Below are 15,703 nucleotides of genomic sequence, written 5' to 3' on the forward strand. Positions count from 1 at the left end.
AGTTCCCGCCTACGCGCCTGGCCGCGTTGCCAACTCATCCCACACATCTGCCATGGCAATTAACACCACAATAGGCGCGCCTTTAGCTCGAGAGTGGCGATGCCGCTTTTTCTCGACGGTCCTTAATACCATACCACGAATCCACTTGAGTGTTGTTTTCTTTCATGCGACGGGGCGTTCGTTCTGTCCGAAATTCCGTCTGAGCTGTTGGAGAACTGTGACGCATCAACCCGACGTGTTCGTTGTGTGTCATGCTCGAGGTCTGAGCACCGAGCCCACGGGAACGCCTCAGTAACCAACCACCGCCACACCCGACCTAGATAACCATTTGGCAACCTCTTTCAAGTTTACCTGATTAATTTTAATGCCAATTCTGTAATTGGAAACTCCCTCATTGGAAAAAGCAATCATGAGGAGTTGTTCAACCTTCGTAGCGCTGCTGCGCCTAGCAGACTGGGTAACACCAGCCCAAAGCGACGCAACAACACCAAGCGACACAGCCGCGAAGCCGTGCTCCCCCGACAGCTTTGTATTCCCCACGGAGCTCGAGGGCGCAGACCTCGTGGGCGTAACGGCGGCCGAGGTCAGAGACCTGATGTTCAACCCATTGACACCAGAGGGTCGCGCAGCCATCCCGTCGACGGGTGTCAGCTTCTGCAACGTGACGGTCAAGTACGTCCACACGGGCTTCGACGACGTGACGCAGGTGCAGATATGGCTTCCATCTGCCGAGGCGTGGAACGGACGGTTCGTGGGCGTCGGAGGAGGAGGGTACTCGGCCGGGCAGTTTGGGAGCGAAAAGGTCGTCGCGACGTTGGCGCAGGGATATGCGAGTACGTTTTCCGTCATCGATCTTTTCTCTGCCTCACGGGCGCTATTGCTGGTTTTCATACGGGTGAGCTAAGTGAACTGACACCGTGATAGCAAGTTCAACAGACGCCGGGCACGATCACACAACGTGGGAAGAGGCGCCTTGGGCGCTGAAGAAGGATGGCACGGTCAATGAGCGATTACTCGTGAACTATGCCCACGTCTCGGTGCACGATATGACCATCATTGCAAAGTCGATTGTAACGCAGTATTACTCTCGGACGCCAGAGTACTCGTACTGGAGCGGGTGCTCGACGGGCGGCCGGCAGGGCATCATTGAAGCGCAGCGGTATCCGGGCGACTACGATGGCATCCTCTCGGGCGCGCCGGCTGTGAACCAGCCGAGTCTCATCATCAGCACGTACTGGCCTCAGTTCGTTATGAACCAAAAGGGCGTGTACCCGCACATCTGCGAGCTGATTCTCATGACGCAGTTCGCGGTTGAGGCATGCGACGAGCTTGACGGCGTGAAGGACAACATCATTGCGGATCCGGACAAGTGCCCGTTTGACCCGGCGAGCGTGGTTGGCAAGGAGCTTGACTGTGGCAACATGAAAATGGGCATGTCGGCCGAGGCGGCTGATGTCGCGCGGGAGATCTGGCGGGGTCCGCACGGCGCGGATGGGAAACCGCTCTGGCTGCCAAAGGGGTACCCGGTCGGCGCACCCTTCACTGGCCGCTTCGGGCTCGGCAACACAAACTGTAGTGTACCGGATGCGCCTTGCGTCGGTCGGCCATTCCAGATGTCGGTGGAGTGGATCCGCAACCTCGTGCACAAGGACCCGAGCTACGACGTGAGCGGTATGACGTTTGCCGATCTCGAGGCGGCGTACGAGACCAGCAGGCGGGAGTTTGACAGCATTATCGGGGCGAATAATCCAGACTTGTCCGAGTTCAAGAGACTTGGGCGCAAGATGATTAGCTGGCACGGGCTGGCCGACGAGTGTGTAACGATGCGCACGTCGAGAGACTATTACGACCGGGTGCTGGCGGTGGACGCGGCGGCGGATGGGTATTATCGCCACTTTGAGGCGCCGGGAGTGTACCACTGCTATGGGCTGAATGGCACGTTTTACCCACTGAAAGGATTAGAGACGCTGCGAGCTTGGGTCGAAGAGGGGAAGACGCCGGCTGTGGTGGATGGGTTCAAGCTGAGCGGAGGGAACGATAGCACGGCGCCGACGAGGCCGTTGTGTGCGTATCCCGCGACTGTGAAGTATGTGGGTGGCGACGCGGATAAGAAGGACTCGTGGATCTGCGAGAAGCGATCAGCAAGTTGCCCGAAACCTGAATGGGACAGGGACGAGCTGTAGTGTTGGAGTCATGTGGCGGGTAAAGATTTGCATGTCTGGTGTAGTAATTTGGATAGCATTCTATCGATAGAGAAAAATAATGGCAGTAACTTCGTGGAATGAGACAATGTAGATGCATGATCACCTCGAACTGTTATGTTGCCGGAGCTGGAAGTTTGCTCCCGGAGTGTTCTTCCGGAGTGTGGTCCGCCAATGGAAAGAGGCACCCCCGAAGTACTGTGTATGTTTCCGGAGGAAAAGGCCCGCTCAGAAAGACGCTTATGTCATCCTGAGATGGTTACATAAGAACACTTCGAAGGACCCCGACACCCGCAGAAAAACGTGACTCCACCACGGCGAACCGAGGTGGCCCGCTGGGGCCATCGGCATCCCAAAACCCGAATTTCCCAGTTTTTCAGGGTCCAATCCCCGCCAGTGGTCCCCCCATTGCCCCCCTCTCCCGTGCTACTGGCCCACCCCTTGGCCCCTCTCTGCTGACTTTAGCATCTTTTGCCGCCTCTGCTTTTCCACTTGGTAGCAAATTCCCATGCGCAAGCCGCAAAAGGCCGCAAAAAAAACATTCGCCACCTCTCACAAAGGGTCCGACGCCAACTTTCCTTCTTAAAACCACACTCCTTTCGATCGCTCTCGATCCCCATTCCTCGCTCCATGTCCGAAGATCGAGCCTCAACACCACCGATCTATCGGCCCTCTTCGACATCCTGGACAAACCACCACACACAACCAACACTCGTACACTTTGCCCTGCCTGCACGGCCAGCTGTGCCAGCCTGTGCTTCTTCCGCTGCGACCTGACCAGCCAGCCCGCCGCCTTCTTCGTGGTCCCCCGCCGCTGCCGCTGCCGCTACTGCTGCCTGTCGCACCGCACCGTCCAGCTCCATGACCTTTGCGTCTGCGGACCTGCTCCGATCGCTCCGGGCCTAGACCCCCGGGCTCACTCGATTCGTTCGGCCTAGATTCCAGGCCTTGTCTATTATTTCGTCTCTTCTTTGGGCATTTCGGCCCCTATCCGCTGTGTGCGCTTCCTCCGTGGTTGGCCGGCCCTTGGGCCACCGCTCCGATTGATGCCTTCCGGCCCCTCCAACCCACGATCCGCTGCTACCCCGAAATCAGGGTCGTCGCCCACTGGCGCCCATGGCCCGACTGCGATAAACCCCACCGAATCGCACATCAATGCCAGTAGTGATGGCCAAGACGATCCCGGAACTCCCAACAGGGTCTCTTGGAATCATCTTCGTCAGGGCGAGAGTCATCAACGCGTGAGTCTATTTTACGTTGTTCCCCCCTTTCCCCTTCATATCAGTTCCTTATCGGAAGGCTTCATCGAGCCCACCCGTCTCCCCCATGAAAACATAGGTAACTTAATTATCTCATCGTCAACTTCACGCTCGTCATACCTATGCAATGATTCCCCCATCTAATACTTCGATTCCTTTAGATCCGCCATGGTGCTCAGCAATTACTTCGCCTAACTGGCAGATTCCCCACCTACAATGGCGCCAGTCAAGAAGAAGGCTATGATGCCACCAACGACCACGCCCTACCCACCGAAGATGATTTGCGTGCCATGTCAAGATTATCCCACAACATCGCCCGCGACATACACGAGATCAGAACACTTCAAAGAGAAGATCCCAACGCCCACAAGCGCAAGTTGGGGGGCGAGGGTAGTAGTGAGCAGCAACGAACCGCCGCTGCCAGGAGCCACGCCGGGAACAGCGGCAGTCCCACGGGCCGCAGGCATCGCCGCAAGACGATTGATTTCTCGTGTCACAAGTGTCACCGCGTCGATACCCCGGAATGGCGGCCAGGTCCCGATGGCCCCAGTACCCTTTGTAATGTGTGTGGACTGATTTACGCCAAACGCGAGCGCAAGAAGGAGGAATCGACGATGCCCACCTTTGGATCCCGCTAGCTTTTTCTTGGACATATTTTCTTTATCATTTCTCTTCTTATTCTTATTCTTCTTCTCTTTCTCTCCTCACTATTCATACTAAGCTACGTCGACGGATATATGGGGCAGGAAGAGCAATCTTTCATCGGTTCTGAAAAATGGAATTACGAGACGACTGCAAGGCGTTGGAAGCTGCTTCTAGGCATTGATACCCAACATGATCTGATAGATATGGACTGTTTCCCTTTTGATGTTTTTTTCTTTTTCTTTTTTTCGATTGGGAGACCTTTTTTCGGCTGGCGTTTGGCGCAACGGACAGGTGGACTATGAGAAATACCCGACCAAAGAATCAAATCAAATCAAATCACAATTTGCCACTTATTGCTCGTACTGCCTTTGCCATTTCCACATCGCAACGTTACCCGAAAAGGTGAGCAAGGTGGCTGGAAACTAGTAGACGATTCCTATGTCTCGTTGAGGCTCAGGCGACATCGTTTCTTCTCAACAGATCTTCCCCCATGAACAGCTAGGCGGAAGCAAGGGCTGACCCGTGTCTGACCATCGACGTCGATTGTCTGATTTTAGCTCATCCGCATTCGACACACAGTGACACAACTGGGAGGTGCTATTTTGACAGACAAAGACAGAAATGCCCATCCCGCCCGAAGCTAGCTCTCTCTCCCCCGCTCCTCTCGTCGTCCTGTACCTCAATCTGCCTAGTCTGCGGCAGGTCGCTGGTGAGCCGGGCACGTACCGGGGTAAGCTGTGCAAACACAAGCAGCTGTGCGGCGGCGGCGACAATAGCTCAGCTCCACAGCGAACAGCGCAAGGTCTCCGATGAGCCGCGCCGAGGGGGAGGGATGCGGGGAAGGTAAACGACCCCACGCGGCAGATCACTCACGAGGTCGCTCCTCCAAAGCCCAAGCAAAACACAACGATTCACGTCAGCCCGCCGGCCGTTTTCCCCAATTTTCCGTTTGTTCCGTGTTCCCCCAGAGACTACCAACGACATGACTGGTTGAATAGGCTCCGTAACCGATGTTGCATGCAGCTTGCCAGGCAACATTTTCAAAGGAAAAAGCTCGTATTCAGACCATACTTGGATGTATGTCTTGAACCTCCTGACCATCATCCCCCAAAGTTCCCGAATGAGGGACGGAGTGCCATCGTTTAATCTATTTCGCCGAGCTACATGTTCGTGTTCGTCTGTTCACATCGTGGCATCGTCACATCGGTTCGAGTATTTGGGGGGATGTTTTGGAGTTTAAGTCTATTTCATGTAGGGTGAGATGATCTTTAGTCACAAGTTCTCCCCGACGGAGGTTGCAGGGCAGAGGCTCACGGAGGTTGGAGGTGCCATGGATGCTCATTTAGGAAACATCGTGACATTTTGGTTGATCGACGCTCGTATCTAGATTCTTAGCTTCTGTGCCGTCGCCCGGCAGCTGAGACCCTTGAGCTTTTCATGGCAACATAGCATGATTTCACTCGTAATTTGTGAAAAGGCGGTCACCGGCTGGATATATAAGTCATAAATAGATTCTTACATCAGACTTCTTGAACAGCATCGGCCTCAACCTCATTGCGAGAACATCATCACAGTTCATTAAAGCCACAAAGCTCCACAAAAAAAACAATCCTCACCCTTCTAAAACCTACCAAATCCCAACTCAGACAACATCAAACTCTCCAACCTCCAACATGCATATCAACTCCCTCCTCATCCCCCTCCTCGCCGCCGCAACCCAAACCTTAGCCCTCGGCAAAGCAACAGTCGTAAATAACTGCGCAACCGAAGTCTCCGTCTGGTCCGTCGGCGGCGACGTCCGCGCCGCCGGACCCTTGGCCGCAAAGGGCGGCTCCTACAGCGAGACCTTCGCCCGGGACCCGACCACCGGCGGCCGGGCCCTCAAGATCACCCGCGCGCGCGACGGCCTGTACACGGGCGCGCCGCAGCTCGTGTACGCGTATAACCTGGATGGTGCGGGAGTGTGGTATGATTTGAGCACCGTTTTCGGGGACGGGTTCAAGGGGAACAAGATTGTTGTGGCGAGTCGGCTTACGAGCTGTCCTGCTATCGTGTGGGAGGGTGGTGTTAGTCCTGGAGGCAGTCAGGTTAAGGTTTGTACGGCGGATCAGGATGTTGTTTTGACGCTTTGTGCTTAGGAGGTTTGACGGACATTAGGCCGTTAGACTGGGGAGGAGGAGGGTGGTCTCGATGAGGGGTGAGGCTGAAGTCGAGGGCGAGGAGAGTGTGATTACATGCCTACATAGTTTCAATGTTTAATGTTTTACCAGCATCCTTACCACATATTGCTAATATTTGGGTCCATGTGGCTACAGGGTGTACAGCATCGACTATTTTTGCATCTACCGGCCGGCTCGTACGTCAAATACATTCACTAGTCATGCAAACGATAGACACTTGTGTTATTGTGACTGATATCTAGTAAGGCATACACTATCTACTTATGAAATGAACTTATGACACCATGAGCAGCACGTACTGCCCGTCCACTTGTGTAACATTAGGAATGGTAACCGAGTTGTCCGGCAAGATCCCAATAATCTCCCCGGCCATCAGCTGGAACGGTACTTCGCTAGTAGTCCCAAGTGCTTTCTTCGCCACCCTGACTGGGGCTGGTTGGACAAATCCTCGAACGGCGGAAAGCATAGAAGGATTAACTAGATACCAGAATGTCAGTTCGGGTCTTGCATCATGTATGGCCAACGGCACTTTTGCAGGAGAACTTACACGGAAATTTCATATCTGCGAGCATAGGCGCGCCAGGGGAACTCGAGTTGACAACCCATGCGAAACTGTTAACCGGCACCAATCCCGGCGGAACAGCCTGCGGGGAAATCCCGTTCACGATATCAATGTTGATACCCATATCGGTACTCGGCACAACACTCAGCCTCAAGCCGTCAATAAACTCAGCTTCCTGCCGATTGCCCGCCGTAACGTTGACCGTCCTCGTGGCCCCCTGGCCGTATTGCACAAACTCGTTGGCTGTATCCACCGTCTTGCGTCCAAGCAGGATATACTCGCCCTGCAGCGACGTCATCTTGATGATCCTGGTATTGTTCTCCTCTCTGTGCACATTGCGCGTCGCGTCGTTGACGATCCAGCTTCGTTTGTCACCGGCCAGCGTGCCGACGTAGGTGTTGCTCTCTTGTATGCCGATCGCAGCGAGGGCCGTCGGGTCGTAGGGGATCTCGATCTTGGCGATGAGGTCGTTTGCCGTCTCGTTGAGACTGATGACGTACGAGTAGTTCTGGATGGCCATGAAGGGACCGCCCGTGGTGCCCGTCACAAAGTTGCCCGGCAGCGGGGTGAGGTTCTGTTGAACGACCAGCGTGCGGTTTTTGGGCGAAAAGAGGTCTAGTGCTAAGCCATCTTGAAAGTCTTGGTCGGTTCTTTCCATCTAATGGACGATGTCTTTAGCGAATGCAAAGACGAAATTCGGATTGTGGAAAGGCACTTACACTGCCGAGGACATTGATGGGATCACCAAACTTTGCCTTATCTGCTGCGTCCTGGCCGAGGACCAGGACCGCAGCGGCGATGAGCCACGGCCCGAAGAGCCTCGCGTGGAAAGGGAACCGACACATTGACTTGCTGGAAGATTAATATCGAAAAACGGATATGCTGTAATATCACGAGACTGATTGGTACAAGGAATTAAGATTTGATGGCCAGCCCGTACATGATATTATACCACATCAACCAAAGGTCGAAAAGAGACTCAAGGACAAACCAGTTCATCCCCTGTTCAGGGGTCAATCACCCGAAACCACAGCCGAACCCCGTGAGCTAGACTGAAAACGCAACATCATGAAGCTTTACTCGCGTCCATATCTCGTGAATACCAATAAGTCGAGGCTGCCTGTCGGCCGAGCTGCCGAGGCCACCTCGATTTCCGAGCAAGTGAACCGAGACCGACGCTGTGGTAATACTCTAATGTAAGGGGACCAGGCCTTCGGTAGGTACTCCAGGAGTCCAGGTCCCGCCTCCGCAGGGCGCTTTGCAGGGGGGGGGGGGCTTTTAAAACAAGCTTTAGGATCTACTAGACCTGGTCTAGAATAGAGTTTAGCGTCAAACCAATGATACAGTCGAGTAATAATAAGTTCAGATGAAGTCCAAACCCAACGTCAGCTCTGCACGTTTGACTCTTCTTTCAGACGTAGGGGTTCATCCATCTTTACCGGGGAGTATTCATTTTAGGTCGCCCACTGCTGTTTATTGTCACTGTCTTTCTTGAGCTTACTTCAGACTCTGCAATATATCGGCATGGCCACTTTGCGTATCGAAGTGTGAAGTCCTGCAATCATTCGTGGCTTCGTTGAAAGATAGGGCGCCCTAGGCGTTTCATGTTGTGATCCGACATGCTTCAACTGGACCATCCCACTGGTAGAGTCGGCCTACCCGAATGTAACTTCTACGGCGCAGAATCCAGGACAAAAGTTCGCAACATCTACCTTGGGCAATCTTCTACAGGATTGAAGCTGGTAGCAGGGCAACGTTCTCTCATTTCCCTTTACATTTGCCTCAATGGGAAATGTTCGGTGGAAGAAATACATCCCTCGTCCAATCTTTCCTCGGCCCCTGTCACCAAGCGTGAACTTCAAATGGTGCGGTAGCGAATCATCTAAGTGTTGAGGATGAATGGGCTTTCTTGTTATGAGCTTTGAATAAGCATACCTCGGCCAGGATGACATTAGACGAGGCAGCTTGGATGAAAAGATCGAGCCTACCTCTGTCTAGTGTCAAGCCTTATTCACCTCGCCCGAGCTAGTCTATTGTCGCTCCACATTCTCCTGATGGCCCGGTACTTCCCTCGCGTAATATGGCTTAACGGGGCAAGGCAAGGACTCGGTTGACTCTCATACTTCTATCAAGTCACGGAAGCACCCTCATCCGTCCGCCCTGCACCCGAGGCCCCCGTGGCCCCCCTTCTATGTCCAAATCGTATTCAAAGACGATACCCTGATAAAAGAAAAAGCAGATCAAAGAAGGAGCAATGGATCACACAGACAGATTTACGTGAGCCTGAAGTGTCACGTAAGATGATCATGCTAAGTGATGGATATCAGCCCTGCGCTCTACTTTTAAATCTGTCCTTGCCAGAGTCAGGAACAAGATTCGGGGTTTCAAGGTATTGGAGACTAGTAGGTAAGAGACTAGACGAACCTGAAAGCCCATCAGCAAGACAAGGTCCGAAGGAACTGACGACGCCGATTACCTTGGGCAGTATCGACGTTTCTGTTGCATCGATCAACACCAAACACTACGAGACCCCCGGCGTACATATCCATGACGCTTATTAATTAACTAAAGCTGGTGCATGTGATCAAATTAGGTAAATGGGCAAGTATGTATTTCCATAGGAGCTTCCATCACGTCGAGCATCGACGCCAGATTTGAGGTGAATGCGTTCAACAATGACTAAATCCCTTTCCCCAACAGAGACATCTGCCTGGCGTGGGGCGGAAGATTTAAAGTCATTTCAGCGTCGCAATGGCGATGGTCTCCACGTTGCCATCCTGTCAGAGTGAAGTACTGCAATATGGAAGCCTGAAATGCATGTGGGGCTGAGGTGCGAAATATGTGCTGTCTACAATCAATACAATCAACATACGAGCTGCATATTTCAGACGAAGGCAGATCAACTATCAGTATCATTATTTCAGAGTTCGATTTGGATTGATCCGATGTCATAGTGCCCAAGACGGCACAACTTGATCATGTCACTCCTACTCTAGACAAAGGCCCGACACGTCTTACCTCTCCACGAGAGAGCCACTCAGGAACTGAATGACTCCAACGTTGAGAGCGCAAACCCTTTAAATGAGCTTCAAGATTCCCTCCGCAATCGTATCGCTCTTGAACCGCCAACCCACAGTGACGCAACTTGCGACAGGTGCGAAAAGCTACGCAACGACCCAGATGATTACGAGTTGATCTCAGGCCTCCGTTACTGGTGTCTCAGCTGTGAAACAACGCAGGCAGACTTCTGTTCGACGTGCGTACTGGTTCCCGGTCAAGGAATCGACCACGACCCTGCGCATCGATTGGCGCAAGTGCAGCCTACCGTATGCTCAGTCTGCGAAGATGTTGAGCGACTCGAGGTCCAGCCGGCAGACATGCACCGTGGGCCATAAAAGGAATTCTCAGTAAAGGACAGTACACTCAAGGAAGTCGCGGAGACTAGAAGCTGTGGACTCTGTACTTTTGTGTGGAGATTGTTTGCTCAGTCTCCCCCAGAGGGCCTCAAGTGGCCTCCTGACGATGATGAGGAAGTTACAATCAGAATCAGGAAGCAGTGGCGGGATTGATTGAATATCTCTATTGTTTCTGATCTCGCGACTGAAGAAGAATTTGAAATGCGCGGGGAAAAGTATGTCAGGAGGGGGCAGAATGCCGCGGATGTGGAAAAGGAGATGTTCGTGGGCCCCTCCATCTGTAAGAAAATCTTCTCGCGCAAAGAGTTGATTCGCCCGGACATTTACCAGGCTCAGAGCGCTGACCCTTTCCTCGCAGCTTGGTCTCACAAGATGCCCGTCAACGAAATCACTTCGAAAGAAGAAGAAAGAAGGACTTGGCAGACTGGAATCTGCAAAGTGCTACCTAGTTCAGGATCCAGTGAAGCTCTCCAGCTTGCTAAATCATGGCTCGACAATTGCTGCGAGAGACATTCTAAGTGCACAGCAGTCTCACCGCATATGCTACCGTCTCGAGTTTTGATGTTGCAAGGCCAGGAATCCTCGCGCGTTTATCTCAAAGAGACAAAGGGCATTGAAGGCCGTTACGCTGCGTTGAGCTACTGTTGGGGTCCAGGCCGACCGGGCCTCATCACGACCAAAGATAACTACCGCGATCATCAGGACTTCGGTATTCTAATTAGCAACCTTCCAGAGACGATTAGAGATGCATTTCATGCAGCAAGGATGTTGGGATTGGACTATCTCTGGGTCGATCGGCTCTGTATCGTTCAGGATTCCGTAGACGACTGGGCTCACGAAGCGGCTCTTATGTGCGCGGTATACTCTGGCGCAACACTCACACTCAGCGCCGATGGGAGCAACTCAGCGACACAGGGTCTATTTCAGTCAGATCAGACTTTGTCTGCGCTCGAATACAGGACATACTACGAGCCTGGAGGCGACAATCTAGTCTACATCAAGCGCCCAAGCCACGCGTCCCTGTCTGGTCGGGCATCAGACATGACGCAGCCCATCGACCAACGCGGGTGGACAATGCAAGAACGCCTGATGAGCCCTAGAGTCCTGCACTTCACTCAGGAAGAAATGGTCTGGGAATGCAACACCCTCACAGAGTGCGAATGCCGCCGCGAATCCGCCATGTCAACGCGGGAACTGGCGCCTAGCAGTATCGCCACCCGAGAAGGGCTGTACAAGCACTGGCGACATATAGTGCGCTAGTACGCCAAACGGCCTCTCGCGTACGAGACGAATAAGATGCCAGCTCTTCGAGGTCTCGACGATAAGTTCCAGCGCGTCATGCAGGATTTCCTTGGTCAAGATACCGGCGTCAAAGACGAGTATCTGGCCAGACTCTGGCGGAACGATCTGGTGGAGGCCCTCCTGAAAGCTACAAACCACCGACGAATCTTAAATATCGGTGTAGACAGAGACTTGGACAGCGAAGCCTGGGAAAACATCCTCGCCGAACGCAACCGCCTCAAAGACTGGCACCAGTCCGGCGACGTCAAGGAGATGTGTTTTTCGAGCCTTGCTGAGCCGTATGATGTCTTTATCGAGTTTGTGCCAGATGACCCGCCTGGTTTGCTGAAGAAATGGGGGTCTGATCTTACCGAAGTCGTGGTGTTGCTTTTGGGGACAAGGGACTTTGCTCCGGAGAAGGGGGCTTATGGGAAAATTGGTGGCTTGAGCAACCCGGTGAAGATATCGCGGAAGAGTCCGGGCGAGAGGGAGAATGATGAGGTCAATGATGAAGACACGGCTGTTGTGGCCATCCTACCGGCCTGCGAACTTCCTAGCGAGTTAGTTGAAGCCTTTGTGGAAGACACGGAATACCCTCGCTTCACGACATTCTTGGTCCTGAAAGAGTTGAGATTAGGAAAGGGCAAATATGAGAGGCTTGGCTGCTTTGACGTCTGGAGTAGGAATGATATTGGCGTTGCTAAAGCGCTTTTCAGCAGCTCGGCTAAAGAGACAGTTACGATCATCTAAGGCAAGTCCAACAGGAAGATTCATCGTCGAAAGAATCTCAAGAGGATGGACACGAAATCGGCTTCAGCCGCTTCAATTCCTGGTGTCAATCAGTGGGTGATTGCCTTTGGATTACTTGTTACTTGGCAGGGTTGCAGACTCAATGGGACGATTGTGGTAGCAGCATCGACAATCTGAGAGCAGCGACTCAGAGCCGAATGTAATCGATCCATAGACAAGCATCTTCTTCAAAATCCCGTGCCATCATTATCATCCATGAGACATAGTACGAAGAAAGCTGTAACACCCTCGTTCTCGTTCCCGCAGTCGTAAGTAAGGTCAGCAGTAATCTCCGGCCCCGCGTAACTGGGCGGAGGCTGTGTTAGCCGACCATATCAATCGGCTAGACGGGGTATTTGGCAAGGCCCCTTGGCCCCGGAACCGGACTTTGAGAAGATCAATCCCACCGGGAATTGGTGTCACCGACAACGCCGACTTTTACCATTGGCGATGTAACATACGATGGCTCGAAGTCCGAACCGAGTGCAATTTCGAGGCTCATGTAACTTATGTCGTACTCATGCAGGCTAGAACATGACACGGCCAGCGAGAGTGCCTGTCTCATTGAATTAAATAACAAGTCTGCCTGACCAATGCCTTCGCAATGCCATAGAGATATGTTTCAGCGACCTTCGGCCCGTTTGATACAAGTGGTGCTAAGATCCTCCTCTTCGCCGGGGCTATCCCACACTGATTAAAGTTGCAAGGTTGGATCACAGGCCGCCAAGCAGGCAGGCCTAGAGCAACCAATCATATTTTACGGTATGCGGCTTGAGAACGAGCGTCTATCAAATCAACACATTTTCCGCGATACGCCGCTGGGAAAGAAAAACAAATCCCAAAGAAAGAGTCTACAATTCGTAAATCGGCCTGCCGAAGAGGGCGCCATTTATTCAATTTTAGTGTGGCAGCTATCAGCGGCAAGCTTGGCTCCCAACCACTCGAAGCACTGCAAGCAGGTGAACTGCGCCTCGTTGAGATAAGGCTTGGCGCATCCCACCAACCTCTGGAGAATCGAGACACACACAACATCTCAGCCAGACTTTTCTACCACGAAACGGTGAGATTAACTCGCTCTTTTCAAAAAAAAAAAAAAAAAAAAGAGTTAAAAAACTACGTCACACCGCAGGATTGCCGGTGGCAGTGCACATTTCGCGCTGGGCAGTGCAAAACGTTGGCAGCGGGGCTTGGCAAGACGGAAAGTACCTCGCACAGAGTCGTAAGTACCATTTGATTGAATGAGCAGTCGAACGAATGAATGAAGCAACAAGATTCCCAACAATATGTTTGCAAAAGAGGCCGCCTCGTAACTGCGCAGTCCATACATCCACCCTCCCATCATACGAAATCTCCTTTCGCCATCTCATCTTGCCACTGACTTGTCTTCCACGGTATTCACGTATTCTTACCGGATCTCCTTCTCCTCCGAGCCAGTCGCATAGACAGCAGCGGGAGAAGTATCCGCCAAGACATCCTTGACGCTCTTGCGTTCTTGCAAAGCGGTCCAGACCGTGGTATGCATGCTCCTCATGAAAAGTAGATCCATATCTTCCAGCGTGAGACCTAGCACGAGGCGCCTGCGTCAGCCACAATGACAACGGCGATGGAGAAAGATGCTGAGGATAATACACTCTGACGGCGGTAGGAACTAGAGAATGGGGCGAGCAAGACTTACCTTTGGTTTCTGGTACGAAGAAGAAAGCCCACACGCCCATCAGGATCATGAGAGCGCCGAAGAACATGTAAGTTCCATAGCCGAGCGACGTAATCATGTAAGGCGTAGTCCGTGAGACGATGAAGCTCCACAGCCATTGATCTGCTGTCGTGATTGCGACGCAGAGCATGCGGATGTCTAAGCTGAATACTTCACTGCAGTACAACCAAGTGATGCCTTGCCTGTAGGAGTGGTTAGACTTCATGCCTCACTCACAGACTACCAATACTAGCAAAAGAAGCCTCACCAAGTGGCGCAGTAAATCAAGCCATAGAGATACACGCAAACCATGGCGATATATCCCCATGCATTACGGTCGGTATTGCCAGCAGCCGCCTGGCCCGCAGGGTCCGCAAGAAACGTGAAGCCGCCAATGTACCACATCGGGAGGGATCCGATGAAGGCGCCCCAGATGAGACCATTACGCCGGCCGACTTTTTCAGCGAGCCAGACGGTAAAGATGACCATGCCTAGGGTCTTGGCTATACCGTAGAAGCCCGTCGCGAAAAGCTTGGTGCTCGTGCCTGTGATGCCAAGAGTCTCAAAGATGCGAGGCGAGTCTGTTTTCTCGTGTCAACGGGAGAGCACTCGAGTCAAAGAACGTCTTCTTCTGCTCACAGTATGTAATGATGTTGACGCCTGTCAGATTCTGGCAGGCCATCAGAAGCAGACCGATGCCGATGCGGTTGCGAGAGCCCTTCTCGAACAATCGCTTGAACATTTGAGACTTTGTCATACGATTCGCGCTGCTGTCTTCTACTTGCCGCTTGATATCACTGATCTCGTTGCTGACATAGTCATGGTCTGCTGGCAGCTCGCGAACATGAACCAAGACTCTCTTGGCGTCTTCCCACCTATCATTCTTTGCCAGCCATCTCGGCGACTCGGGACAGATGAAAATGCCAAAGAACAATAGGACTCCCGGAAGCAACTGCAAGCCGAGGGGCACAATCCACTGCGTTTGTGTCGAGTCTGAGATTGTGCGGTCCACTGCGTAGTTTACCCAGAAGCCGCACATCCCTCCTCCCTGTGATGCAATTTCAAAAAGCCCGACCAGGCGGCCGCGGATGGACGGTGGGCTGATTTCAGAAATATACACAGGGACAATAAGGGACGTGGCACCAATGCCCAAGCCAGCGATGGCTCTCCCGGCAATCAACAGTCCAATCTCTCCGTGGGAAGCCGTCATGAGAGTCCCGCCGACCAGGAAGACGAGAGCAGAGATCATGATTGCCCTCTTGCGGCCGAGCCACTCTGCCAAGGGGAACATGAGCAGGGCGCCGAAGAAACACCCTGCCTGGAACGTGGAGACGATGTTGCCTTGGAGAGTATCACGGACAGTTGGCGAGCTATCCGCAAGGTCGAAATCCCGGCGGAATGAATCCAGAGCCATGGTGCCACCTATGACAGAGGTGTCGTAACCCACTGGGCTGTGTTAGCCTAGGTCCCGTCTCTGTCGAGCTTGGGGGCTAAGTGAAACTTACTGGCAATAGCACTCATTGAGGCAATGATTGCTATCATGTGAATGCGCCAATTGCGTACTTCACTAGGATCGTTCGTCCCATCTGCGTGGAGGTTAAACCCCATATTGCTCGGTGCTCACTGCTCAGCCTCGTGGCGAGAACGAGTTTGACCTCAAGTCAGCCTCGGGTTACC

The 15,703-nt window shown here is 52.9% G+C and overlaps 6 protein-coding genes across 6 annotated transcripts; 4 read left to right on the forward strand and 2 right to left on the reverse strand.

Moving 5' to 3' along the window:
* Positions 1–409: 409 nt before the first annotated feature.
* On the forward strand, positions 410–2,183 carry N0V96_004405 (uncharacterized protein; the record flags this gene model as incomplete). Its single annotated transcript, XM_053188472.2, has 2 exons — positions 410–833; positions 925–2,183. The coding sequence occupies 2 exons, from the start codon at positions 410–412 to the stop codon at positions 2,181–2,183; spliced, it is 1,683 nt and encodes a 560-aa protein (XP_053054434.2).
* A 1,185-nt stretch (positions 2,184–3,368) lies between these two features.
* On the forward strand, positions 3,369–4,098 carry N0V96_004406 (uncharacterized protein; the record flags this gene model as incomplete). The annotated part of the gene is made up of 2 exons (XM_053188473.2): positions 3,369–3,442; positions 3,663–4,098. 2 exons carry the CDS (start codon positions 3,369–3,371, stop codon positions 4,096–4,098), a joined length of 510 nt encoding a protein of 169 aa, XP_053054435.1.
* A 1,680-nt stretch (positions 4,099–5,778) lies between these two features.
* Positions 5,779–6,306, forward strand: N0V96_004407 (uncharacterized protein; the record flags this gene model as incomplete). Its single annotated transcript, XM_053188474.1, has 2 exons — positions 5,779–6,198; positions 6,271–6,306. 2 exons carry the CDS (start codon positions 5,779–5,781, stop codon positions 6,304–6,306), a joined length of 456 nt encoding a protein of 151 aa, XP_053054436.1.
* Positions 6,307–6,559: 253 nt separating this feature from the next.
* On the reverse strand, positions 6,560–7,692 carry N0V96_004408 (uncharacterized protein; the record flags this gene model as incomplete). Its single annotated transcript, XM_053188475.1, has 3 exons — positions 6,560–6,762; positions 6,833–7,505; positions 7,567–7,692. 3 exons carry the CDS (start codon positions 7,690–7,692, stop codon positions 6,560–6,562), a joined length of 1,002 nt encoding a protein of 333 aa, XP_053054437.1.
* A 3,336-nt stretch (positions 7,693–11,028) lies between these two features.
* N0V96_004409 (uncharacterized protein) lies at positions 11,029–12,294 on the forward strand (the record flags this gene model as incomplete). Its single annotated transcript, XM_053188477.2, has 2 exons — positions 11,029–11,391; positions 11,524–12,294. 2 exons carry the CDS (start codon positions 11,029–11,031, stop codon positions 12,292–12,294), a joined length of 1,134 nt encoding a protein of 377 aa, XP_053054439.2.
* Positions 12,295–13,738: 1,444 nt separating this feature from the next.
* Positions 13,739–15,547, reverse strand: N0V96_004410 (uncharacterized protein; the record flags this gene model as incomplete). Its single annotated transcript, XM_065757107.1, has 5 exons — positions 13,739–13,896; positions 14,009–14,229; positions 14,295–14,607; positions 14,636–15,448; positions 15,532–15,547. The coding sequence occupies 5 exons, from the start codon at positions 15,545–15,547 to the stop codon at positions 13,739–13,741; spliced, it is 1,521 nt and encodes a 506-aa protein (XP_065614320.1).
* Between the last annotated feature and the right edge of the window lie 156 nt (positions 15,548–15,703).

The sequence above is a fragment of the Colletotrichum fioriniae genome, assembly GCF_027942845.1.
Source record: "Colletotrichum fioriniae strain IMI 355084 chromosome Unknown scaffold_4, whole genome shotgun sequence".
Taxonomy (NCBI): domain Eukaryota; kingdom Fungi; phylum Ascomycota; class Sordariomycetes; order Glomerellales; family Glomerellaceae; genus Colletotrichum; species Colletotrichum fioriniae.